This window comes from Mytilus trossulus, chromosome 14, assembly GCF_036588685.1.
Source record: "Mytilus trossulus isolate FHL-02 chromosome 14, PNRI_Mtr1.1.1.hap1, whole genome shotgun sequence".
Taxonomy (NCBI): domain Eukaryota; kingdom Metazoa; phylum Mollusca; class Bivalvia; order Mytilida; family Mytilidae; genus Mytilus; species Mytilus trossulus.
The window spans coordinates 31,089,652-31,117,598 of NC_086386.1; the positions used below are offsets into that span (position 1 = coordinate 31,089,652).

Below are 27,947 nucleotides of genomic sequence, written 5' to 3' on the forward strand. Positions count from 1 at the left end.
ATAATAACTAAGAAACAACACGAACTCCACTTAAAACCGGGAGTGAAATCAGGTGCTCCGAAAGGGTAAGCACTTCCTGCACCGTATACGGCACCCGTCGTGTTATTTCTTTGTTCAGTTCGGTAATGATGGAAGGTAATTAAGACTGAGTAAGAATACCAGACATGATTTCTGACACACTTCTGTCATAATGGCCAATCAGCTTATGATGGCGACCGTAAACTCATTGAAAGAATATTCGGGGAGGGGGAGAGGGAATAAAGAAAATAGAAATAATGGTCAAAAAGATGAAAGGATAAAGAATGGCGTACCAACAGTATATAATATTTGTTTGATATGATTTGCCACTATCAACGCCCTGGACTATACGCTAAATACGACTCCGACCGTAGATTTACATAATTATATAGTTGTTACATTTATCAATTCAAATCAGTATATTTCGCCTCTCTTGTATTATATCTTGTATGCTGTGTTTTTATCATCCGTTTCTCATCATGCTTAGTTTTCTCTTTTGCTTGAATCTAATATATACTAGCTTATCGATCACGATAATTTTTATACATTATTCTTACCATTACCATATTAAATAATGGCTTCATTTGTGTTTGTATAATTAGCACGTGTATTGTATTGTCTTTTTTTAAACCATACTAACTCTAAAAAGGATTACATCTGTATTCTTTATTACTGATTATCAGAAGGGAGAAATCACACAAAACTCACCTGATTCCTATTTGAATACATCCACACATCTTCCTATATCTATGTCTTTATCTTGTAAAAATATTCACATATCACATTTACAATAATTTAGGAATCAATAAAAGGGTTATACTTGACAATAGTTATGATAATATTTTCCATAAAAAAGCAGTTATGAAAGTCTAACACCCTAGTTTTTATCTCCTACATGTATAACATGCACAGTGCTATCATACACACGAGAAGCAATGAGTTGTCAGGTATATTCAAGATTTGGAATCACTGCAGGCATCTACTCAGTTTAATATATGATGCTTCATCCATAATTTAAGTGATCATGAATGTAATGTGTCACGGTACTTGTCTATCTCAAATTCATGTATTTGGTTTTGATGTTATATATATGTTATATTTGTTATTCTCGTGGGATTTTGTCTGATACTCGGTCCGCTTCTATGTGTGTTACATTTTAGTGTTATGTCGTTGTTCTCGTCTTATATTAAATGCGTTTCCCTCGGTTTAAGTTTGTTACCCCATTTTTTTTTTCATGGATTTATGAGTTTTGAACAGCGGTATACTACTGTTGCCGATATACGATTAGGTACGCTTATCGTAGTACTACGCCCAATACACACTAAAAGTAGGGATAGTAATTGAAAAATTATATACATTAAAAATAAAAAAATATCAGTATTAAGTAAGACAGATCACTTTTCCATGGAGAAATCACCTTTGATTGTTTAATTCGGACAAGAAATGAAAAGTACAGACCAATTTTAAGATTATTAAATTAAAGGTATTTTGGGGTCATTTTGTCGATTTGATAGATATCCAATTGTTAGACATATTACGAGTAAATTATTCTACAATCAAAGAGGGTCAATATAATTTGTTTTTACTGTTTTTGCACATGGTTAGATAGATATTCAAAATTCTGAAGTTTTTTTTACATAAAAAATGTATGATGAATTAAATCTGAAGTCTCAAAAGTTCATTTTTTTTCATTTTTTACCCAAAATCTTAACTTTTAGACGTGCAAAATTGACCAATTTAAGCATAAAATCATTTGTAACATGATTTTCTTAGGAAAATATCATATAAAATCGGTATCTTTTAACGTATTTCTATCAAATGTGTATCATTCAAAGTCTCAAATCAAATATCCCGGTTTTGCATTGTTTCCAGCTGTGTTAAAAATACCGGCAACGTCGGCGGTCAAAATAAACGTCATTTGTGCTATTTCTTCAGACTTACGTTTTGTTATGAGGAAATGTTAGTATTTTACAACATATAATATGCAATATATTATACAGTAGAAAAATCTGCTTTTTGTAAGCTTTCTTTATATGTAAAATTTAACTAGTACGAATTAACAAAACGATAAGAAAATGCTTGTTTTTCCTGAGTATAAAACGGCGAAAAATTGCTTGTCTAAGAAAATTTTGACTTTGCTATCCCTACTAAAAGATCGATGTGAATACGATACCCATATATAATTGACAGGTTGATTGCATCCACAATAACTAGCGTATTGGCAACGTACATGAGTTTTTACCACGCCCGGCGTAGGTCGGAGCTATACGCTGATGTGTGACGCCGGTATTAGTTAACAGTGGTTGTCATTGGTTCATGTGGATTTTGTCTGTCATATTTGGTTTTCGTAAATTGTTTTGAATTAGGCCGTCAGCTTTCTCAATTGAATTGTTGCATATTTTTTTATGTTTAGTCCTTTCATAGGCGACTATACGGTACAGGGTTTCCTCATATTTGAAGGCCGTACGATTGCCAATAATTGCTTACACTCTCTTCTTTTGACATTTTGAACATTCGATTGATAATTGTTTTATTGTCAATCATATTACAGTGTAAACTGTTATCAAAACATAATTGGTCGAATGAGGAATGATAAGAAATATAGCTATATAAATTCTTAGCAAACAAAAACTCATTTTGTGAAAAATAAATAAAGATATAACATAAGGAAGACGTCAATATGACAAGCGAACAAAATAATGTTGAAATGATGACTGTTGTACAAGTGAGAGGTTTAAAACCAGATTCAATCCATCATTTTCTATATTTGAAAATGCCTGTAACATTAGTCAGGAATATGACATTGTTGTCAATTCGTTTTATTTGCTATATCATTTGATTTTGCCATGTGATAAGGGACTTTCCGTTTTGAATTTTCATCGGAGTTCAGTATTGTTGTGATTTTACTTTTCATTATGTTTGTGTAGCAATTACAAATGGATAATTAGTTGACTAGAAAAATATTAAAAGAAATATAGTTAAACGTTTATTACTAAAAATATAAAATACTAAAACGACACCCCTTTTCTTTTTTATATAAAAAATTCTTACATGCATAACGCTGGTGTCACCTGTAGGAGAGAACAATTGTAGTGTTATATCCCTGATTTGCTTGTGGAAAAGACAGGAAAGTAAAATTGAAATATTTGAATTCACTTATAAGAAGATTTCTATGTCTATCATTTTCTACTTATTTATATGTCTACTGTTAGATTGGATTCCATCCTCTCTTAATGGTGCTGAAATACTGATTTTGACCTCTACTTCTTTGTGAATAATATCTCTCGTGTAATTCTAAAGCCATAAACGTGATAAATGTAGTGTCACTAATCTATAGGAATGTCCACATATTATCATATAACGTTCCTCATACACCATATTTACTAGTAGGTGATCCATATGATGACATTTTAGCACTACAGCATAACATTGATATACAACATCCACAGCAGAGGAGAAAAAAGAGTCCCATAATTATGTATGTACCAGTAATTAACCAAAAGGAGAAATAAAATAATGTTGGTTGACAGTATTCTTCACTCAATTCATCTGTAGAGAACTTTTTATACGTCGAATAAACCCAGACATTTCCTGCAAAATAAAATATAAATAACCAAATAAAAATGATTTGAATAGAAGTTGTTATTTATTGTAGAATTCCATACATTGCTTAAAAAAAAAAAATAACCAATTAAACATATTCTCAAGCAAGGTTGAAATAATTATGATGTATACACCCAGATTTGACCTGAAAACAATATAATCAATCAATATTCATGTAGAAGATGCTTACCATTACCTCATAGAGTGTCATTCTCAAAATCACAAATCATTTTTGTAAATAATCTAACACAAATGAATGCAAAAATTGATATTGAAATTGAACAAAAGTGTATAGAAACCATATTATTTTCTATTCAGTGTAATGTTTTCTGTCATAAGACACCAGCAATAACAGGTTTTTTTTCACCGGAAGAAGCAAATTATCTCAAGCATTGTATTGCAAATATATATATAAAAAAACGTATGTACTTATAAAAAAAACCATATGTATATAACAATTATACTTAGTTTGCTTTAGTTGACTGATAACACAAATCAATATTACAGTGACTTGACTGCTAGAGTTGAAAGGGCAGTTAGTACTGTTTATATTTGATTTATTTAAAGAATGTTCCTTTGGGTAAATTTCGGCAATGTACTCAGAAAAGCCTTGGCTATCTAACGAAAAAGTATCAAGAAAGTAAGGGTATGTATTGTTGAATTTATCAATTAAACAAAATTTAGACGGACGGAGTTTGGTCATTAACTCTGATTGATAATATTACAAGAACATTTTGTTTGTTATTATATATGTATATAGTAGTAGGGAGGAAACTTATTAGAAGTTGTAATCCATACGTCTAATCCTATTACATGAATACTCATTCAATGGTGATCATTTTGCCGTCATTAAAAAAAAATGCATTTGTTCCATTCTATTGTTCCAAATATATCTTTCCTTTTCAATTGTTCGTTTAACAGTTGACAAATAAGTATTTTTTAAATTTGGTTTTAAAAGGTCCTTCTTAGTATATTAATTAATATTGTCCAAGGATAATTTGTTTTTAAAATTTTTATACACTGTATAGTTTACATACTAGTATATAGATATGTTATACTTCAAACATACCTGCTATAAACCATGCAAACAGAAAACAACCAATGATACCATCACATGCACTTTTAGGTTTGCTTTCTTCCTGCTCTCCTTCATTTTTCCTTGCTCTAAAATTGTCTACCAAACTCGACACAGCTTTCACAATGGAAAAAGCTCCAAATACGATGAGGTATATAGGAATATATTTCTGTTTTGGACAGTCATTTAGGTAAAGTCCTCCTAAATAGAAAAAAAGGAATCAAGATTTTGGATCCTTTTAGTTAATATTAAACTCTGTTTCCAAACCTTATGTAAAAACGATAACTTCCAGAATATAATTTTTGAAAATGGGGAATTGCCTGTTGCCTGGATAATTGGGGTAGATTTATAACTGAAGTGTTCTAGTAGTTTGTTTTGTGATTTATACCTGGAATTATCATAAAAGATTTTTAAATCAAAGAAATATCGGTCTCTGCTAAACGTAAACAATTAAATCGAAATCGGTGATTATAAGATTCGAATGTCATTGCAACCCTATGATGATTACTGCTTCGCTTATATACAATGAATATCAATCAAGAAGAAAATTCGGTCGTCCATCACGAGATTAAGTATTGAATGTGTATGGCATATAAGGAATATATACTTGAAAAACACTATTGACCTTGAAAGACACATTTCACTACTGTCTTGGAAAGTCTCCATATCGATATCCGGTAGTTTAGAAAAGACAAAAAATAACCAAAGTAGATATTTAAACCATTAAGCATTTTGAATATCTAGTGTTTCTGCTCTTTGCATGAGAGTTACAATTCTTCTTTTTCTACAATTATTGACATTTTTGTCAGACAACAAAATGACAAGTTACCTATTACTATGGCTGCTACTGGCACTGCTAAGGACACAACTAATAATACTGTGGCAATCACTGAAACAAAAAAATAATCAATTGACATGTGAATTTTAATTTATCTATAGAAAATGCAACGAAATAGTAAATCTTACAAATACATTACATATCAGACACAATAAAAAAAAAAAACAAGGGAAAAAAGAAAATGTTTACCTTTTTTCATAAAAAAGCTAATTTGGTATAATTCTTACGCAATCTACCATGCAACTTTGTACAATTGGTTAGATAGCCTTGAGGCAGTATGCTTATTGGAAACAAAAGGGTTGCTTCCTAAAAATGTTGAATCAAAGATTAATTAAACGTCTTCACTGCGTCTGATGCATATTATTTGACATATGAACAACTTTGCTTGAGGGAGGAGAAACTGTAGTTGAAAAAATAAATCAAAGTAAATAATCATTATAGTAGAAAATACTCGGAATAGATTACCTTAGCTGTATTTGGCAAAATGTTTAGAATTTTTTGGTCCTCAATGCTCTGCAACTTCGTACTTTATTTTGCCTTTTATAACATTTTTGATTCGAGCGTCAGTGATGAGTCTTTTGAGGACGAAACCATGTCTGGTGTACTTAAATTTTATTCCTTGTATCTATGACGAGTTTACTAGTATATTGACCAAGCAATTATCCCTTCTTGATTCTTGATCGTCAGTGACTAACAGTCTACGAATAGTGTTGATGAAATTCATAATATTGTTTCTATGCTGTCAGTTTCTTAAAATAAGGAAATGGGGTTAATAAGTGGGATAAAACATTGATCAATGAAAAGTTTAATGTATTCTAAAATTGCAGTAATAAAAAAAGTTATGAATACAAATACAATGATCAAGAATATGTCGCTTTTACTTGGCAACCAATATTGAATCTTTATGTAAAATCTAAGAATGTCTTTGGATTTGTTTCACAAGAGATGCATAAGAGTAACATAAATATGAAAGTTATTATTACTTAAATAGTGATAAATCAACGAAACAATGACTTGTACAATTCAACCCTTTTAATCATCTATTCACAATAATCTCATCAAGGGACTGTCCAACCAGTTAAATATAAAAAAAAATAAGATGTGGTATGATTGCCAATGAGATAACTATCCACAAAAGACCAAAATGACACAGACATTAACAACTATAGGTCACCGTACGGCCTTCAACAATGAGCAAAGCCCATACCGGCATATTAAGCATATTTTGCGACCTTGTGCATATAATGGAAAAAAACCATACTACCAATACGTAACTTTATTGCGTAATGAAAGTTCTTTAATACAATAGCAAAAAGCTGCATCATAAATGTAGTATTTTTCACATAAATAATTGGTGAAAATTAAAACAACAAAAATACCGAACTCTGGGGAAAATTCAATACTGAAAGTTTCTAATCAAATGGCAGAATCAAAAGCTCAAACGTATCAAACGAATGGATTCCTAAATTGGTATAGGTATTTTCTTATGTAGAAAATTGTGGATTAAGCCTTAATAAGAAATAAAGGAAACCGTAGTATACCGCTGTTCAAAACTCATAAGTCCATGGACAAAAAAAAAACGGGGTAACAAACTAAAACCGAGGGAAACGCATTAAATATAAGAGGAGAACAACGACACAACACTGAAATGTAAGACACACAGAAACGTACCAAGCATCAGACAAAATCCCACGAGAATAACAAATATAACATCAAAACCAAATACCGGTACATGAACTTGGGATAGACAAGTACCGTGCCACGTCTTATCTTAGTATATCAAAAATAAGAGAAAACAAACGACGCAACGTTATTTTGAAAGTCTCAAATTATCGTTAACCAATAATTATACTACTTACCGGAGTTACACACAATTCCTATTGATTTTCGGGCGAAATCAACATTTCCATCAGACGTTACCTTTGCCTGAGCTATTTTACCAAATAAGGAGTCATATGATGGCGGTTGGTCCATTTTCTAATGTCCGCGATGAGATGAGATCAAAAGCTGGAAAGGAGAATAAACTAATTATCTTTATCTATATTATATATAAATTCATTATTTACATTTATTGTATATCATGGTACTTAACTTTATCGAATGAAATGTTTGACACAGTATTTAAATACAAGAGAGATATGTAGCTTATCTAAATCTGCTGACACCACGCACCCCACAGATTTTACTGAACATTCAACATTCTACAACTAAATTGGAATCTCTTGGATACTGTTTACTACTTTATATATATTTTCTATTGATTAAAAAGAAAGACTCATTTTTTTATTTTTTTTCATTTTTTTATGTTTTATTTTTCCAATGTTTCACAATGCAGTTGAAAGTAGATGTAACGCTATATCCATCAACGAACATATGTCAAAGTAGTTGAGACGGTAATTCGGGTATTAGCGATTTGTGATAATTATTTTATGTGTAAATATGTCTTGTCAAACCTTTGGTTTCCTATATGCAATTGTAACTTTCAGGTTGAAATTTGTAGGTTTGAAGTATTAAAGTGTTTGTTTTATTTAAATCAAAACTTATATTAACACAAAGGTTAAAACCTTGACTTTTAACAAATCTCGACTATAAAATCTCGTTCCATAATTATTTGATTTTATCTCAGGTGCCCTGCCCTTATTTCTGGTAAGTCGATCCTGATAATCGTTCACGAAATGCAAAACCTGGTAGTACAAGGTATCAAAGGTAATAAATCTAAGTTTCTATTAACAATAAGAAGCCAAATCAGTTATAGATAATGCATATTTTAAGGTTTTTCTTGTCGTAGAACACACCGAGGGGTGTCAGGATTGATCAAATGAAAGACCGACCGGAGGGAGGTCTTTCTTTGAACAATCCTGACACCCCGAGGTGTGTTCTACGACAAGAGAAACCTTAAAATATGCATTATCTGACTTATATACCGTCAAAAAATATTAATTTTATAAAAATTTGTAAAATTTAGTATCCTTTTTTACCGACAACACTAAAGTGAGATATTCCTTTCTTATGCGTTCAGGTTTTAATACGCCCTGCAGCTCATTTAAAATGTGAAATAAAACTCACTAAATAATTTAGATATAAAACTTTTAAAAACTGTTATCCATACACAATAAAAATATTACTGTAACTGCATGAAGTAAGACACACGTATTGTTACCATCCGATAACGGTGTATGATAAATACTAGACACATTGTAAGTTATTTATTGTACCACTTAGCTTATGGAAAAGGGGGAGGGGGTATGTTTTTTTTTTTATATTTGTTATGTTATTTCTATCGCGGAAAAGTTGTTATTTATTTAACCATTTACTTGAATCGAATGAATTCAGAAAAATTGTCTTTTGAATAGCAATATATTTTATTAAAAGATAATCAGGATAAAATTATATACCTTCCGCACCCGACCCTTTCGTGAGTTACGTTAATGTTACTCAATAGATTCTAAGATTATTTAATTAGTTGATCATTTGATAGAGTAAAAGGTATACATAAATTTTAAAAAGTTAAGAATTGACACGAAGACGAATATAAATACATGTAGGTCCTATTCAGTGTGTATCGTTCTGAACATGCATGGAATAGTTGCCACTGGACGTTAAGCAAGCAACCAAAAATCAATCAACCGATTCAGTTTGACTCAATAAGATTTTCAAAATCTTACACACGAAAATGTTAAATCTGGATTTATTTTATGAAAGTCTACATTAAAATTCATATAGCGATAAATCAACAAAACTTCACGTTATTTGTTTCTAAAATTAAATTGCGGGTCTACAATGACGTTTTTTTTTACATCTATCATCAGTTGAACTTTAGAAAATAAATTTCCAAATCGGCAACAAAAAACTATTAGACGAATAAAATTTTGAAGTAAATCATAGATTGCTTGTTTATCAAGGAAAATAATGACCTTACACAGGTCATTATTTTATGCCTTGGAGCATATACCATTGAAAAATGGTATCGTCCGGGTTGATTCTGAAAAAGAATGACCTGACGTTCTGAAAGAAAATAACTCCATATAGGTATATAAGGTTAAGGATACACCTGTATTGAGAGGATAATAAGTGAAATTTTATCTAATACGACATTTATTCTAATCTAACATAATCAATTACTGATATTAACGAAATACATTATAAGTGTAATTCACTAATTACGGAACGGCCAATACTTTTGGTGAATTACAAAACAGGAAAGGTGGCAATGGCTAACGAGATTGAATCTAAATAAGCACCAAATGGCATTCATGAACCGTCAGTGAAAGATAGAGTGACCATTCTGTGGCCAGACGATAAAACGAGCAGTTGGTGAATTACAGACAATACCGTGACCAGATGATAAAACCATCAGTCGTAGTAATACAGACAAAACATTGACAAGATAAAAAAAATCCTTATTAAAAACCGGGCAAGACCTCAAGTTGTCCACACACGTGGCTTATAGTCAGTCTTTTATTGAAATTAATTACAATCAGCAATGAATTCATCGTGTGATCGAGATATATGTAGAAACAACACGGTCATTATAAAGTAAAAAGTACACAAAATAATATATAGTCAAACTGGAAAAGCAGTACAAACTCTAGGTTTACAAAAGGGATTAAGACTCTAATTATGGAAGTATAACTTGTAGTACATATACAGAACATACCTTACATTTAACAAATTTTAAACGTATACACAATCAAAAGTGTTATATAATTAATATGGGTTTCGATAACATTTCATCTGACAAATAAACAATATAAATTGTACGTCTTTTATCTCGTGAAAGTAAAATGAAAACCAAATGACAGTAGTTATTATAATTCACGGCATGGTTCCGGCGACGGAACTTGATTATATAATTACTCAAAGAAATAGATGTTATAGATGACCTTACAGAATTAGCTTACATTCAATCTTCCCTAAAATTTAACATAAGTATTTACCTATTTATGTACGAAAGTAAATATTTATACAGATTTTCAGCAAACAAATGATCGAAATATTTGACATATTCATATTCATATGAATGGAAGGATTAAATTATCGATTAACCAATCAAGTTAAACTTTAAAGTGAAGGAACGATTTTAGCAGGTTAAATGAAAGACACACAACAATACTTGACAATATATTAATGATTAAAAAGTTTACGATTTTATCATTTCCTTTGTTTTAATAGTACAACAAATGCACAAACTAAATAATGCAATACTGATGTTTTATACATCCTTGCGGTAAAATTTCTGAATTTGCGTGTTGCTGGTGAACGTTTTTGTCTGTCAACCGTTGCTTTGATAATTTTTTTTTGAAAGAATATGAAAAAAGTTAGGGAATTATACAAAGTCGAGTAAAACAGAGACAATTACAAAGGCAGGTTACGAAAAAAGACGCAAGCGAGTTAAATCAAAACCAACAGAGCATTGTACTGACAAACCCCCCAAAATTATGCATTAAAACGAATCGTTGAAACGAAAAAAAAAATAGATAACACATGAACCATGTCCTGTTTTGTAAGAATAAACATGTTATGAAACTAAGTTTAAAGTCCAATCAATAGGATTGCTATTAATTTTTTTCTATAAACAACCCAACTATAGACAGAAATTATTACAAACAAGTAACATACAAAAGTGAATAATTATTACAATACTATTTGACAACATGCGTTCTGTATACAGTTATCATAGTGATACATATACATGTTGAAAATATGCCTTACAGTCCTACATGTATATAATGGCCTTTGGATAAAATAGTAGTGCATATCAACTTTTCGTTCTAGGATATAAAATTTTACGAAACTTCATACTGATGGTAAAAGTGGCATAGTTTAGGTCACAAAGGGAGTTCATATGAAAAATTGCATTTTCTATATTTACTGAATTGCAACCCGATAAATGTCATGATACCATGAAATTCATCCTCCACATCTTTATGACATAAGGAACATATTCTATACTTAAGAAACGCAACACTCATTTTGTAGATTATTTTTCCAAATCATGTTTGATCCTCATACACCTACTATTCATTATTATCACAATTCTTTCTCTTTCGGAAAAGTCAACATCTGACTTACCTATGGTTATTAAACATACCGAGTTTTTGAGATTGCACGAACCCTTGGCTATACTGAAATTGGTTAGAAAATGTTGCATCACCATATTGCAAAGGCTGAGGAATAAAAAACTGAATCAACCCATTACAAACTGCAAACAGGAAAACGTGAACGTGCTGCAACCAGACAATTGGACGTCAGAAACTCGTCTTACTGTCCTTTGATAATGATACCGGTAGAAGGGATTTGTTGAAGACCAACCATGCAACATCAATAGAATTTGTTTGCTCAACGTCATTTGCGAGACAGACCTACGACCGCAACGTCAACTGAAAATAAAATTGCTGAATGCAAGTTTGCACAGATTTATGCCATAAATGTTTCCCGTTAACTAAACTGCCGAATAATTGACTGCAGAAAAACATTTGAAGCCTTACAGTTTCAATCGCATAATTGCCTAAACCCATTGTAATGGGTGGAACAACGGAAAAATCAGAAGTTGAAAAACAGAACCCAAAAGGTGTAGAACAAAACTGGTTGACCTTTCTGATAATCATTTTGGCACTTGTTAGAGGCGGTTCTGACGGTAGCACATTCGTTGAAAATGAAGTAATCAATTTAACTTTCGACCTGTCAGTTTTCTTTTCATAAGTTTGTTTACAAAAAAAATGAATATTTGAAAAAGGGAATTACAAAGAATAATCAAGTTCATTATTTCCCTTACATTTTCTGTAGGTTTAAGGTTTTTTCCAATTAATCGAATTATTATTATTCAAGAGACAATTTTTCCTAAATGTAATGGAGTTTCATGGAGTTCATACAAGAGCTGAAAGTAATCGTTTTCAAAAAAGGTACATAGATTTTCACAAATATTAGAGTGAAATTCAATTAAGATAATAAATGTTTTAATTTTTGAAACAAACCCTTTGTTTAACTACTTGTCAATTTTACAAAACATTATATGAAAAACCTCTTTTTCATTTGAGTTTAAAATATTAAAACAAAACACTACAGAAGACTTTAGAGATTGTATGCCAACAGGGTATATTTCCGATTCAGATAATACAGCTGTATTTCCTGTCTGACATTAAGTAGATTTTGGAGTTTTATTGAAACATATTGAGATTCAAGAGATGTGTTGTTCTCCAAAATATTTGATGCGACCATATCTCAAGTACAATATAGTGATATTGGGTTGACACACAAGAACTAAAAAGGCGTCGTATTGGATCTTATCTGAATAAAGTATTTTTCTAATACAAAAATGCCTTTAAATCCTTTTTACGAAGGAGATTTACAGCAATAGTGAAATTCCTGATAACTTGAATGATATACATAAGGAGGTGTATTCCGTGCAACATTTAATAAATTAATTATTCAAAAATAAATTATCAAATTATATGTTAATTTATTGTTTTGACCAGTGTTCAAAGCTTTAAATAGGATGGTAATTTCGGAACGGAACACACAATCAGTAAAAAAATACGAAGCAATCCTTGTATATCTATGACGAGTTTATTTAGATACACTGGGTATTGGTGAACTTTGTATACCCCGTGAGTATTACCAGTCCAGTAATCAGCAATTCTGAGTTAATATGAGCTATCAATGATAAAGTCATAATTATAAATAACAAAACTTTGAAATTGTGGAAAACTAAGGCATTTCTACCTCAGGAAAAGCTTACCGTAGCCACATATATGTATATTTGGCAACATGGTTAGGAATATTTGGTCTTCAATGCTCTTCAACGTCGTACTTTATTTGACCTTTTTAATTTATTTTGATTCGAGCGTCGATGATGAGTCTTTTGCAGACAAATAGCGCATCTGGCGCATATACAAAATTGCAATCTGGGTCTCTAGGATGGGTTTATTTGTACACGAAACGCACGTCTGACGTACACAATTTCAATCATGGTATAAACGACAAATCTATTCATTGTAATTAAATTTGCTTTAAAGTAAACACTGAATAAAAAAAATATTACAAAACCATATTCACAAGGAATCGCACATAACATTTCACAGCTCAAAAAATGAAAATTATGCATTATAGAAGTTGATACATAAACTCAAATAGAATCAAATTGATGTTTTTAACACTGACCTTTTTTTTTCTGATTCTTGTGTGTAGGACAGTTTTCATGAATGTATTGGATATTTTATTTTTGAATAACCTTAAAGTGTTATATGTACATGTGTTAAACACAATATATGAATATTGATATTTCTTATCGAAATTCCCACCTACAACTAAAACCAAATATTTAGATAACGGATGAACATTACATAATATTAAATTTCGGTCCAATTCATATAACGTATTGTTTATACGTGTAAACAATTAACAAATAATTCTCTTGCCATACTTTTGATTATAATATCTTAATGAATTTGATGTGATAAATATAAAAAAGAAGATGTGTTATGATTGCCAATGAGACAACTATCCACAAAAGACCAAAATGACACAAACATTAACAACTGTAGGTCATTGTACGGCTCAACAATGAGCAAAGCACATACCGCATAGTCAGCTATAAAAGGCCCCGATAAGACAATGTAAAACAATTCAAATGAAAAAACAAACGGCCTTTTTTATGTAAAAAATGAACGAAAAACCAATATGTAACTTAAACAAACGACAACCACTGAATTACAGGCTCCTGACTTGGGACAGGCATATACATAAATAATATGGCGGAGTTAAACATGTTAGCGGGATCCCAACCCTCCCCTAACCTGGGACAGTGGTATAACAGTACAACATAAGAACGAACTATAAAAATCAGTTGAAAAAGGCTGAACTCATCAGATAGACAAAAAATAAAAGTGGAAGTGACCAAACCACGTTTTCAAACTTCTTTTTTCGTCAGTCGATCACAACAGACGTTCACGAAGTGCAAAAGTATTAAAATGACTATTTATATTCAGAAGCTAAATCAGGTCAACGGAATATATGTATCAAGAGGATAAATCAAACATATAAATAATGCAGCATTTATTTTTGACCTAAACAATTAATTATTGATAGTTAAAGCACTGCTTACAGAGCTTCCAAAACCTTCAGTTACTACCAAAATACCAGCTGTGGTATTGGCTTTGAAGAGGTTTTTCAGTTAAAAAGACACCGAATGCCTATTAACAAGAGTACACAGGCTTCTATTAACGTTTAATATTATGTTGTTATTCCTAAATATAAAGCTTTATACTGCAACTATCTTATAAACTTAAAATGATAAAAAAAAAAATTGGTCAAGGGCTTCAAAATCAAACTAAAAATAGATGTAGACCTTACACTCATTCAATACATTACATATAGTTGACCAAAAGCTTATACATGTAGTTTCTAAAAAAAACAGACATAATCACGAAAACTAGACATTGATCAATGAACCATAACAATGAGGTCAAGGTCAGATGAAACACGCCAGTTAGACATGAACATCTAAAAATCCATCCTTTTAACAAATATAGTTGACCTATTACTTATACCATGGCCAGTAGGTAGGTTAAGAAAAACAGTCCAAAACACAAAAAACTTAAAACTGAGCAATGAACCCTGGTCATGGTCAAATAAAACCTGCGATACTGACATGTACATCATAAAATATTTCCATACACCAAATAAAGTTGACCTATATATTGTATATAGTCGTCATGCTTATGTTGAAATCTAATTCGCCTTTTCAGAATCTAAGTCTATTTATAAACTCATTATTCGTACACCAAAATGAAAATAACGTTACGCCATTGGTTGAATTTATATGATTGTTTTGAACATTTCAAACCAATCAACAATATTTGATCAACGTTCTTGACAATATTACACAGAATGCATTTGAACTCTATCGTTTATGAATTTATCATGCCATAGAAATATTAGTAGAAGTAACACGGTCATTTAAAAAAAACACAAAAACAACAACGACGCATAATGCAAAAGCAGCACAGCATGAACCCTAAGTATACACAATGGGTTTAGACTGTAATTATCGACAGATAACCTGTTCTAGATATACAATGCATACTTTACATATAGACAATTCTGAACGTTGACACAATCAAACGTGTTATGTAATTAATATTGGTTTTCGACAGGATTTGATCGGATAAATATATAGGAAAATACAGAGCTCATATTTTATATCTTTTATCTCGTAAAAGCATAATTTTTTTTTACAGCAGTGACAATTCACAGTTGCGACGAAAGAACTGGTTTAATAATTACGCAAAGAAATAGATGTAATATATCTTAGAAAATAAGAACTTATTCAACATTCCATAAAATGTTAACGAGTGTTTACTTATTTGTATACGAAAGTAAATGTATAAACAAATACTTAGCAAACAAAAGATCGAGGTTATTTGAAATAATCATATGAATTGATGAGTTAAAATTTTCGATTTTCACAACCGACATGGAACCTTCAAGTGACGGAAAGATGTAATATACCAGATTAAGTGACCGACAACCAGCACTAAAATTGAATAAAAAGTTAATTGTTTGTTTTTTTCTTCATTTTAACATCCGATTCAATAAGACGACTTAATATTTCAACATTGTACTCGAGGATTCATACTTCTTGGAGTGAAACTTCTGGGTTTGCTCACTTCTGGGGAAAGTAAAAATCAGAAAAGCGCTTTGGAAGGGTTAAAAAGTAAAAATTCTGTCTTTGTTTAAATAAAAACGAGTCCTTAACCAATCCAAATATCTCAATACAACTCCTAAGACACAATTCTTCTTTTCTTGTAACAACATAAATCTGCAAAGATGTTGAAATAAGAACGAGTCCTTAAGCAATCAAAACATCTCAATATTATCACTAGGACATACTCCTCTATTTTTGTAACAGTATATATCTTCAGAGAATCAGTGACCTATTGTATCATTAAATACATATGTCGGTTTTTTTCTATTTAAATATTTGAAATAGTCGGATATTACTATTAATTATAATCCTGGTACTTTTGGTAACTATTCACTATTAGTTTCGTTTTGAACCAAACTATGTAGGCAAGTATCTATCTATTATTACTTCAATAGTAAAATCATACACGCATAAATACGCATAGATAAGAACTAATTGGTTTGATGATGTAAATTCACCTGGTGTTTCGGTTTAGGTTTTATATTACCTAGGCATTATCCTCATCAGGTACCCTAGCCTTACAGCAACATGATAAAAATAAACGAAAATTCTGGGGCACGACACTCGGTGAATCATCTCTCTGTTTTCCTTAAATTGATTTGCAAATATTGTGATATAGCTTAATCGCCTATATTCTATTTTAATTTAGAAGATGTTAAATATTCTTTTAAGTTCTTGTGTTTCTGGTATGCAATAATGGGTGGTTTTTTAAACTTATGGCATATAATTATGCAATCCCACTCCCACCACGGACTGAATTTCTGGAATTACTAAGAATTACACTAGAAAACAATGAATTTGAGTTTAATAGCGTAATATATAAACAGATAGTGGGTGTTCCCATGGGAGCCCCTATGTCGCCAAGCTTAACTGATTTGAGAATTTTTGAAATCATCTCAAAAATACTGAAAGAATTTACACACGCTTTCAAAATTATACATTTGTCAGTATATAGAGATGACGGCTTTATGTTATTTGCCGGAAATGAAAATGAACTGGTTGACTTTTTTGAAATAGCTAACAACATTCATCCACTCATTAAGTTCACACATGAAACCTCAAGGACAAACGTTCAATTTTTAGATGTAACAGTGTACAAAGGAAAAAGATTTATTACAAATAAAATCTTAGATATCAAACTATATCGCAAACCAACAGATAACTACCAATACCTGCATAGATCATCATCCCACCCATCGTCTGTATTTAAAGGTTTTATTACAGGAGAAATTATAAGATTTATTCGGTCATCTAATAATGTAGAGGACATAGAAGCACAAATTCAATTGTTCAGAGAAAAACTTCAGAAACGGGGTTATGTTGCAGACGAAATTGACCCCTTAATAACAACAACAATGAAAAGAACAAGGGAAAGTACATTACGGTACATATCTAAGAAGAAAGGGAAATCACCACCTTTATGCTTCATAACAAAATTTAATCCTAGAGTTAAACAACTAGGTAAAACTTTAAGAAAACACTGGCACTTAATTTCGAATGATGGCACAGCAAATCAACTTTTTAAAAAACCACCCATTATTGCATACCAGAAACACAAGAACTTAAAAGAATATTTAACATCTTCTAAATTAAAATAAAATATAGGCGATTAAGCTATATCACAATATTTGCAAATCAATTTAAGGAAAACAGAGAGATGATTCACCGAGTGTCGTGCCCCAGAATTTTCGTTTATTTTTATCATGTTGCTGTAAGGCTAGGGTACCTGATGAGGATAATGCCTAGGTAATATAAAACCTAAACCGAAACACCAGGTGAATTTACATCATCAAACCAATTAGTTCTTATCTATGCGTATTTATGCGTGTATGATTTTACTATTGAAGTAATAATAGATAGATACTTGCCTACATAGTTTGGTTCAAAACGAAACTAATAGTGAATAGTTACCAAAAGTACCAGGATTATAATTAATAGTAATATCCGACTATTTCAAATATTTAAATAGAAAAAAACCGACATATGTATTTAATGATACAATAGGTCACTGATTCTCTGAAGATATATACTGTTACAAAAATAGAGGAGTATGTCCTAGCGATAATATTGAGATGTTTTGATTGCTTAAGGACTCGTTCTTATTTCAACATCTTTGCAGATTTATGTTGTTACAAGAAAAGAAGAATTGTGTCTTAGGAGTTGTATTGAGATATTTGGATTGGTTAAGGACTCGTTTTTATTTAAACATTGTATGCACGAAGCCTCCGCTTCACCCACGTAGCTCCTACCTTCGTATTGCCTTGCTTTGCGCTTGGTGATCTCCGAATAATCTTAGTTTAACCACTGAGATTAAAATTCATATCTATCAAAAATGCTTCATCCATTAACTTAGTGACAGAGTTAAATTGCACTTGAAGCACCTAAGTAGCCTTACGAGAAAATACTGGGGTTCCCAACAAATTTGGTGAATCAGCTCTCTGTTTCTTGTCTGTCATTCACTTAGATAATATTTAAGTACAAATGACCACCGTGCTTGACATAAACGACAAATTTATAGCTGTTTAGATAACAGTTTGTTGTTAAAATAACTGTCTAAAACAATAAAATGTTTCCTAGAGAGTTCAGTAAAAATAAAATATTAGGTCAGTATATGATAACATTATACATTATCTAAACAGCGTTACCAGCATAATTCAAATTACTTAGTTATGGACAAGAGAAAGCTATCGTTAAAGAAAATCGACAATAAAGAGACTAATACAACACAGGAAAATACGGAATCGGATACTGAAATCGTTACTGAAATCATGGAGATGAGCCTAAAGATGAAGGAGGAGACAAATGAACCTGAACATACTTTCAAAATTATCCCAATCGATTTCAATTTTGAAAGAATTGAAGGCGACCAATTTAAAGGAGAAGAAGTGATCAGTGAATACTCTGGGAAGATCGAAAAAATCTTGGAAAAGAGGAACTATATAGCCAACCTATTAAGGGATCTCAGAAAATACGAAGGAGATAACCTACCCATATATGCCAGAATAGCTACCGCAACTTTTGCGCCTAAATTTGGATCTGAAGAAGCCTCTTCATTCTTCAAAGAAAAGATTATTACATTCACGCAAACCATGCGCCAGACATTTCGCACATCAATGATCGAATCAACAAAAGAATTGTTTGACAACTTTACCGCGGAAATGCAGAAACTATGGACCGAAGCTACAGAAAAAATCGATATCAGAAGACCAGGAGGACATACCATTCTAAGGAAATTTAATGAAAGAATTCAACGAATTCAAGAGAAATGGGCAGAAAAATATAGAAACAATGGAATTGATGATCTTAATGAGAATAAAGAAATTGACAAATTGAAAAAAGAAATTAAAGAGTTAAAGGATACTAATTCAAGTCGTCGCTCCTCAAAGGAAACTAACACTATAGGAGATTTAAAACGGGAATTAGATGAACTTAAAGCGAGGATTGAGGACAAAGGAAACCGGTATGACAGGAAGGAGTTTAGAGGTGGTCGTGGGGGACGCCGAGGACGTCGTTATGATTTCTAGGAACTCAGAGAATTAATAGTGAGAGGAATTATGATTTACTTATTGTGAATAACTAGATAAGAATGACTGTGAATGAAGGTTTGGCTTATTGACTTAATTTGCAGAATGTTATTATATTGTTGAAATCCTCAATAATTATAAATGTTTTTATAATGGTAATATCTTACTTATTTATTGAACTTGACATGTTTCAAACTTAATGCTCAACAATCTAGTTTCCTGTGTATAGTATCTTACCAGGAACATGCCGTATTGCTAACAAACATAGGATTATGTTTTGTTGTTTACTGTAATGAGAATAAAACATCCATTGCAAATACGGTATAGCTGAAAAATCTATAGAATTAATTATTGGCATTGATTTATTGATATTTTTTTCTCAAATCGATTCATACGTTTTTACACAAATAATAGCGTATATATCAATCATCTAATCTTACTACTACAGGGGCGGTTCTAACTGATATACGTGGGAATCCATTGTTCCTCGGAACATTAAAACACCAATCAGATTACAGAGTGTGTGCGCATGACTGTTTCGGTGGTATTCCGTTTCTTAAAAATATTTCATTCAGAATACTGGTTAGCTGTTACTGTGAACTGCAACAGATAATATGCATACATAACTCTCTCCAATAGAGATTAAATGTTTTGCACATGATTAAAAATTAATCTCTCCAATAGTGATTAATTTGCCAGTCAATTAAATACATATTAATCTCTCCAATAGAGTTTAATTATTGTAACAAATACTGCAACACTTATCTCTCCAACAGAGACGGTGAACAGTAATTTAGAATCAATCTTATTCACAATTGCCTGTAAAAAGGTCAATTTGAACTTACTACTAAACGTAAACAGGTTAACGTGAAACACTAAAGATAATGTCTAAGAAAAACAGACACATCAAGTATGAGTGGCCGTTCGTGTCATTTGCGCGATATTCTAACGCGTTAGTAAAAAGTAACGCGTTATTTTGTACAACTAACGCGTTATTTTGCTATAATAACGCGTTATTTTGCTAAACTAACGCGTTATTTCTTCAATTTAACGCGTAATTATACAAAACTATCGCGATACTTTTGTATATCGTACAAATGTAATCTATCGCGATATTTTATTGGAATTAACGCGTTAATTTTTGATATTTGTACAATGATGTTAACCAATCACAAGCGCGGTTCTAGATTGAATCTGAAGAGACAAGGAATAGAAATATTTTAAATAGAAAACATCCATACAACTAAAGTAGGAAAATTCTATTTGTCGCAAAAAAACATAAACTATCCCAAAATATACTATCAGAAATGGAGAGAAATGAAACAGCTAGACGAGAAAATTTAATTCCAGGCAGACCAACTGTATCACTGAGTGGTACGCCCCTACACAATATTGGGCACTATATCGATTATTTTCTTGTTCCACTTGTTAAAAAACAATATACCTATATAAAAGATACGTCAAATTTTATTAATTTGATTGAAAATATAAAACCCCAAAGAGACTGCTATCTAGTAACATTCGATGCAAAAAACATGTACACTTACTGAAATACTAGAGGCCACTAACGCGGCACTGACCAATATTGATCCAAGTGAGTATGAAATCAAAGTTCTACCAAAGGACAGTATACGAAATTACGAATTTTCCCGTAATAAAACAATATTCTTGGACACTGTCATATATAAAGGAGAAAGATTCTTTAACGAAGGCATACTAGACATTAAAACCTATTTCAAACCAACTGAAACATTTCAATATCTTCACAGATACAGCTCACACCCGAAAAGTGTTTTCAAAGGATTTATCAGAGGTGAAGTATTGAGATACATCAGAAACACCAGTAGCAAAACTGAACTTAAAAAACAGTTATAAGCTTTTAAATAACGTCTCCTCAAACGGAGATATAGAATATCTGAAATCAACGAAATTTTTAATCAAACACAAAATTTAGAAAGGAAAAACCTGCTTATACAACGCCAAATGAAACGGGAACAACCACTAGTTATGTTAACAAAATTCAACCCATCTATACAGAAACTAAAAAATATAATTACAAAACACTGGAATAATAAAATAGAGATTGGAAATGGGGAATGTGTCAAAGAGACAACAACCCGACCAAATAAAAAACAACAGCAGAAGGTCACCAACAGGTCTTCAATGTAGCGAGAAATTCCAGCACCCGGAGGCGTCCTTCAGCTGGCCCCTAAACAAATATATACTAGTTCAGTGATAATGAACGCCATACTAATTTCCAAATTGTACACAAGAAACTAATATAAAAATAATACAAGACTAACAAAGGCCAGAGGCTCCTGACTTGGGACAGGCGCAAAAATGCGGCGGGGAACCTTATTTCATTAAACCCTTATTGTTTGAACATATTTAATCGCCAGCCTATTATAGCTTATAAAAGACATACAAATTTACAAGAACTATAATTATCAAAGCATTAGCGGGTATAGTTTGCTCAACCTTTCACAAAACAATATGATAATGAGCTCACAAAAAATAAATCATAATCAACTAATATGTTATTCAAAGACAACCGGTGTATGGTCCAATATAATATACGAAATAAAACAAAAAACATAAATAATACGCCAATATACAACTCATTGAGTCGACCACTGATGAAGCCGGACTCCGGGATCTTTTCCCCAAACACGGCAGAAACACCGGGCCTAACATTCATGCTCATGCGTGAGCTCGGATGGGCTATTTAAATACCCCCACCAACTGAGCCGAATGCGCTGCAAGCCGAAGGGGTATTACACCTCAAACTATTGTATTTTCGATGAAATAAATTAAAATTATTCAAATTTTGACCTGAAATTAATGTTGGTTAAATTGTCTGTCTCTAAAATATCTGATGATCCCAATCTAAAGCAATAACCGACTGTCTCTTTAATTCTTTGAAAAAACATATCTCGGTCTCCGTGGATTCCAGCCATTTTGCATTAATTCCAAAACATAGAAGTAACAAAATTTCTCATTGGATGATGCTTATTTCCGTATTATCGCGATAGTTTTCATAAATATCGCGTTAATAGTGAAAACTAACGCGTTAGTTTGATAATATTTTAAAGTAAAAGCAAAAATGAAATATCGCGATAGTTTTGTATAATAACGCGTTAAAATGAAGAAATAACGCGTTATTTTAGCAAAATAACGCGTTAGTTTAACAAAATAACGCGTTAGTTTAACAAAGTAACGCGTTAGTTTTTACTAACGCGTTAGAATATCGCGCAAATGACACGAACGGCCACTCATAATCAAGTCTCGGGATAAGAGAAAGAAAACAAGAAAATACAAAGGAAAACTTCGCACACATCTCAAAAATAAACGTGACTTAAACAGAAAAAATAGACACATTAAAAAGATAGAATCATCTCGACAGTATATTGAAGTATTTTCTCAAACAGAACCAAGCGACTCTGAAATATCATTATTAGCTAAAGGGTTAAAATTCATACCTGCCCCTGCTGAGAAGAACATCAAGCGTAATTTATTACAAAGCTTTGACAAATTGGCACGCAAAATGAGACTTAAATTTCTGTTCTATGGCAATGAAAATGTCATAAATAATCATCCATTTACTATGAAATCAGGATATATTCCAAACTTTGCTAATACAGCTATAGAAAATTATATATTTGCAACTAAAATTGAATTAGGAAGAATACACTTGCATAAATTCAAAGATAACTTAACAAAATCAGAAAGAATGGCATTACAGTCACTGAAACAAAATAAAGAAATAGTAATTAAAAAAGCTGATAAAAACTCTTCAACAGTGATTCTTGATAAAAAGAATTATATTGAACAAGCGTTATCTCAGCTTAACGATGGAATACATTACGAACAAATTGCAATATCACACTGTACGGAGATTTACAATCTAATAGAGGGTAAAGTTAAGATATTACATGAACAATCACACATAGATGACATATCGTTGAGATATCTTTTAGACACAAAAGTCGAAAAAATTCAAGTTGGCAGATTATATCTATTACCTAAAATTCACAAAATTGACCTCAACATTAGAAATGAAATCAGGAATAATAAAGAATTACTTCAAAGAGTACAAATACCTGGTAGACCTATCATTTCACTTTGTAATAGCCCAATTGAAAGAATTGGCCAATTCATTGACTACTTTCTTCAACCTATTGTACGTCAATTATGGACATTTACACAAGATACGACGTTCTTCATTAACAAAATTGAAAGAATAGAGGCACCTGATGATGTCATTTTAGCGACTTTTGACATAAGCAGTATGTACACAAATCTGAGTCACGAAGAAATAATTCAGGCTGTGTACAGAGCATGGCCTAAACTTATGGCATATAATTATGCAATCCCACTCCCACCACGGACTGAATTTCTGGAATTACTAAGAATTACACTAGAAAACAATGAATTTGAGTTTAATAGCGTAATATATAAACAGATAGTGGGTGTTCCCATGGGAGCCCCTATGTCGCCAAGCTTAACTGATTTGAGAATTTTTGAAATCATCTCAAAAATACTGAAAGAATTTACACACGCTTTCAAAATTATACATTTGTCAGTATATAGAGATGACGGCTTTATGTTATTTGCCGGAAATGAAAATGAACTGGTTGACTTTTTTGAAATAGCTAACAACATTCATCTACTCATTAAGTTCACACATGAAACCTCAAGGACAAACGTTCAATTTTTAGATGTAACAGTGTACAAAGGAAAAAGATTTATTACAAATAAAATCTTAGATATCAAACTATATCGCAAACCAACAGATAACTACCAATACCTGCATAGATCATCATCCCACCCATCGTCTGTATTTAAAGGTTTTATTACAGGAGAAATTATAAGATTTATTCGGTCATCTAATAATGTAGAGGACATAGAAGCACAAATTCAATTGTTCAGAGAAAAACTTCAGAAACGGGGTTATGTTGCAGACGAAATTGACCCCTTAATAACAACAACAATGAAAAGAACAAGGGAAAGTACATTACGGTACATATCTAAGAAGAAAGGGAAATCACCACCTTTATGCTTCATAACAAAATTTAATCCTAGAGTTAAACAACTAGGTAAAACTTTAAGAAAACACTGGCACTTAATTTCGAATGATGGCACAGCAAATCAACTTTTTAAAAAACCACCCATTATTGCATACCAGAAACACAAGAACTTAAAAGAATATTTAACATCTTCTAAATTAAAATAGAATATAGGCGATTAAGCTATATCACAATATTTGCAAATCAATTTAAGGAAAACAGAGAGATGATTCACCGAGTGTCGTGCCCCAGAATTTTCGTTTATTTTTATCATGTTGCTGTAAGGCTAGGGTACCTGATGAGGATAATGCCTAGGTAATATAAAACCTAAACCGAAACACCAGGTGAATTTACATCATCAAACCAATTAGTTCTTATCTATGCGTATTTATGCGTGTATGATTTTACTATTGAAGTAATAATAGATAGATACTTGCCTACATAGTTTGGTTCAAAACGAAACTAATAGTGAATAGTTACCAAAAGTACCAGGATTATAATTAATAGTAATATTTACCGACTATTTCAAATATTTAAATAGAAAAAAACCGACATATGTATTTAATGATACAATAGGTCACTGATTCTCTGAAGATATATACTGTTACAAAAATAGAGGAGTATGTCCTAGCGATAATATTGAGATGTTTTGATTGCTTAAGGACTCGTTCTTATTTCAACATCTTTGAAGATTTATGTTGTTACAAGAAAAGAAGAATTGTGTCTTAGGAGTTGTATTGAGATATTTGGATTGGTTAAGGACTCGTTTTTATTTAAACATTAAACTTTGAACATTTCAAACCAATCAACAATATTTGATCAACGTTCTTGACAATATTACACAGAATGCATTTGAACTCTATCGTTTATGAATTTATCATGCCATAGAAATATAAGTAGAAGTAACACGGTCATTTAAAAAAACCCACAAAAACAACAACGACGCATAATGCAAAAGCAGCACAGCATGAACCCTAAGTATACACAATGGGTTTAGACTGTAATTATCGACAGATAACCTGTTCTAGATATACAATGCATACTTTACATATAGACAATTCTGAACGTTGACACAATCAAAAGTGGTATGTAATTAATATTGGTTTTCGACAGGATTTGATCGGATAAATATATAGGAAAATACAGAGCTCATATTTTATATCTTTTATCTCGTAAAAGCATAAAATTTTTTACAGCAGTGACAATTCACAGTTGCGACGAAAGAACTGGTTTAATAATTACGCAAAGAAATAGATGTAATATTTCTTAGAAAATAAGAACTTATTCAACATTCCATAAAATGTTAACGAGTGTTTACTTATTTGTATACGAAAGTAAATGTATAAACAAATACTTAGCAAACAAAAGATCGAGGTTATTTGAAATAATCATATGAATTGATGAGTTAAAATTTTCGATTTTCACAACCGACATGGAACCTTCAAGTGACGGAAAGATGTAATATACCAGATTAAGTGACCGACAACCAGCACTAAAATTGAATAAAAAGTTAATTGTTTGTTTTTTTTTTCTTTGTTTTAACATCCGATTCAATAAGATGACTTAATATTTCAACATTGTACTCGAGGATTCATATTTCTTGGAGTGAAACTTCTGGGTTTGCTCACTTCTGGGGAAAGTAAAAATCAGAAAAGCGCTTTGGAAGGGTTAAAAAGTAAAAATTATGTCTTTAAATCGTTGCTGTCATTCATTTATTAGTTACAAAATAAGATTAAAGGTAAGATAAATATACTGTCGAGAAATATACACAGAAAAGAAAAGAAAAACATAGACAGTTGAGTAAAATCATAACCCACATAATAGTGTACTAAAAAGAACTCACACTAGGGGTTGTTTATCAACCCCTGACTACCCTGGCATTTCTCGTAGGTAGGTATGAAAAGCAATCACTGAAAATCAAGAAATACCTGGATAATACGAATCCTTTAAAACAAGGAATACATGTACCATTTCCTAGAACTTATTGTTTGTTTTGTCCACTGTTCAAAGCTTAAAAGGGAATTAAACTTCGAAGAGAACACACAATAAGTAAAACGACGTGAAACAAATAATGAAGTTTTCCTTCATCTAGCAAGTACAATAACTAATACCATTGTTTTATATGCTTTATCACAGAAGTAAATTTGTGTTTTGCCAAGGCGTTGACATTTGTTCCTCTCCAATAAATGACAATATAATTATTTTCGTAAAACAGTGAAAAACGTTGAGATACAAAGCCATATTTTCATACAATGATATTATAATCAGACACATGACGATTTATGCATAACATTAAATGATAAAAATAGATTTCTAACTTCGAACTGAATAATAAATATGATAAGTTTTCAACACTGACCTTTGTCTTCTGATTTGTGGGTTTATGACTATTCGTATGTATATGTATTGATTTTTTAACAACTTACAGTTAAATACATGTACATGAGTGTATTGAAATATTAATTGATATTAGTACTTAAATGTTAAATACACTAAACATAATCGCAATTTTTGTTTAGATTTTAAACTTACATTTAATACCATATATTTAGATAACAGATTAACATTACTTCGTCATATATTTCTGTATGCTAGTGACCTAATACGATATATATGTGGTCAGTAAATTACATATTGGGATTCGAGCTTCGTTCACATCTCATATGGAATTTTATGACCCCATAAAAGTTATATATATTAGGTCACTTACACACCATGTAACTAATATTACATGTGTTGTTATCGACCTTATACGATATAAATAGGGTAAGTAAATTTCCTATGGGATGTGAGCGAAGCTCAAATCCCGATATGAAATTTATCGACCCCATATATATCGTATTAGGTCAGTAGCACACTATTAAACGAATTTATCTTACTGACTATCTTTACATGTTGTAATTAAACTAGTAGCCTATCAAAGTGATCTAGTCTTCAATACCTTTCGTTTAAAAATCTACTTCCATTGGTATATACATAAACAAATGCCAACAATAATAACGTGTAACTTTAAATGCTTTTAATGAATTTATTTCAATCGTTCATCATCACTTTTTTCGTCTGTTGAAACATTTAAGATTTTTTCTGAACACAGTGTTGTTTTTAAAAAGGCGTAACA

The 27,947-nt window shown here is 31.4% G+C and overlaps 2 protein-coding genes across 3 annotated transcripts; one reads left to right on the plus strand and one right to left on the minus strand.

Annotated features, from left to right (window-relative positions):
- Positions 1-3,053: 3,053 nt before the first annotated feature.
- LOC134695605 (transmembrane protein 272-like) lies at positions 3,054-27,291 on the minus strand. Of its 2 annotated transcripts, none has more exons than XM_063556891.1 (5): positions 27,189-27,291; positions 7,394-7,541; positions 5,526-5,585; positions 4,691-4,897; positions 3,054-3,609 (listed from the first exon to the last, which is right to left on the minus strand). In XM_063556891.1, exons 2-5 carry the CDS (start codon positions 7,506-7,508, stop codon positions 3,386-3,388), a joined length of 606 nt encoding a protein of 201 aa, XP_063412961.1. In that variant the 5' UTR covers positions 7,509-7,541; positions 27,189-27,291; the 3' UTR covers positions 3,054-3,385. The 2 variants fall into 2 exon arrangements, with proteins under 2 accessions (XP_063412961.1, XP_063412962.1); XM_063556892.1 differs by lacking the exon at positions 27,189-27,291 and adding an exon at positions 13,695-13,799.
- LOC134697660 (uncharacterized) lies at positions 23,308-24,996 on the plus strand. The gene has a single exon (XM_063559943.1). The coding sequence runs from the start codon at positions 23,308-23,310 to the stop codon at positions 24,994-24,996; it is 1,689 nt and encodes a 562-aa protein (XP_063416013.1).
- Positions 27,292-27,947: the final 656 nt, after the last annotated feature.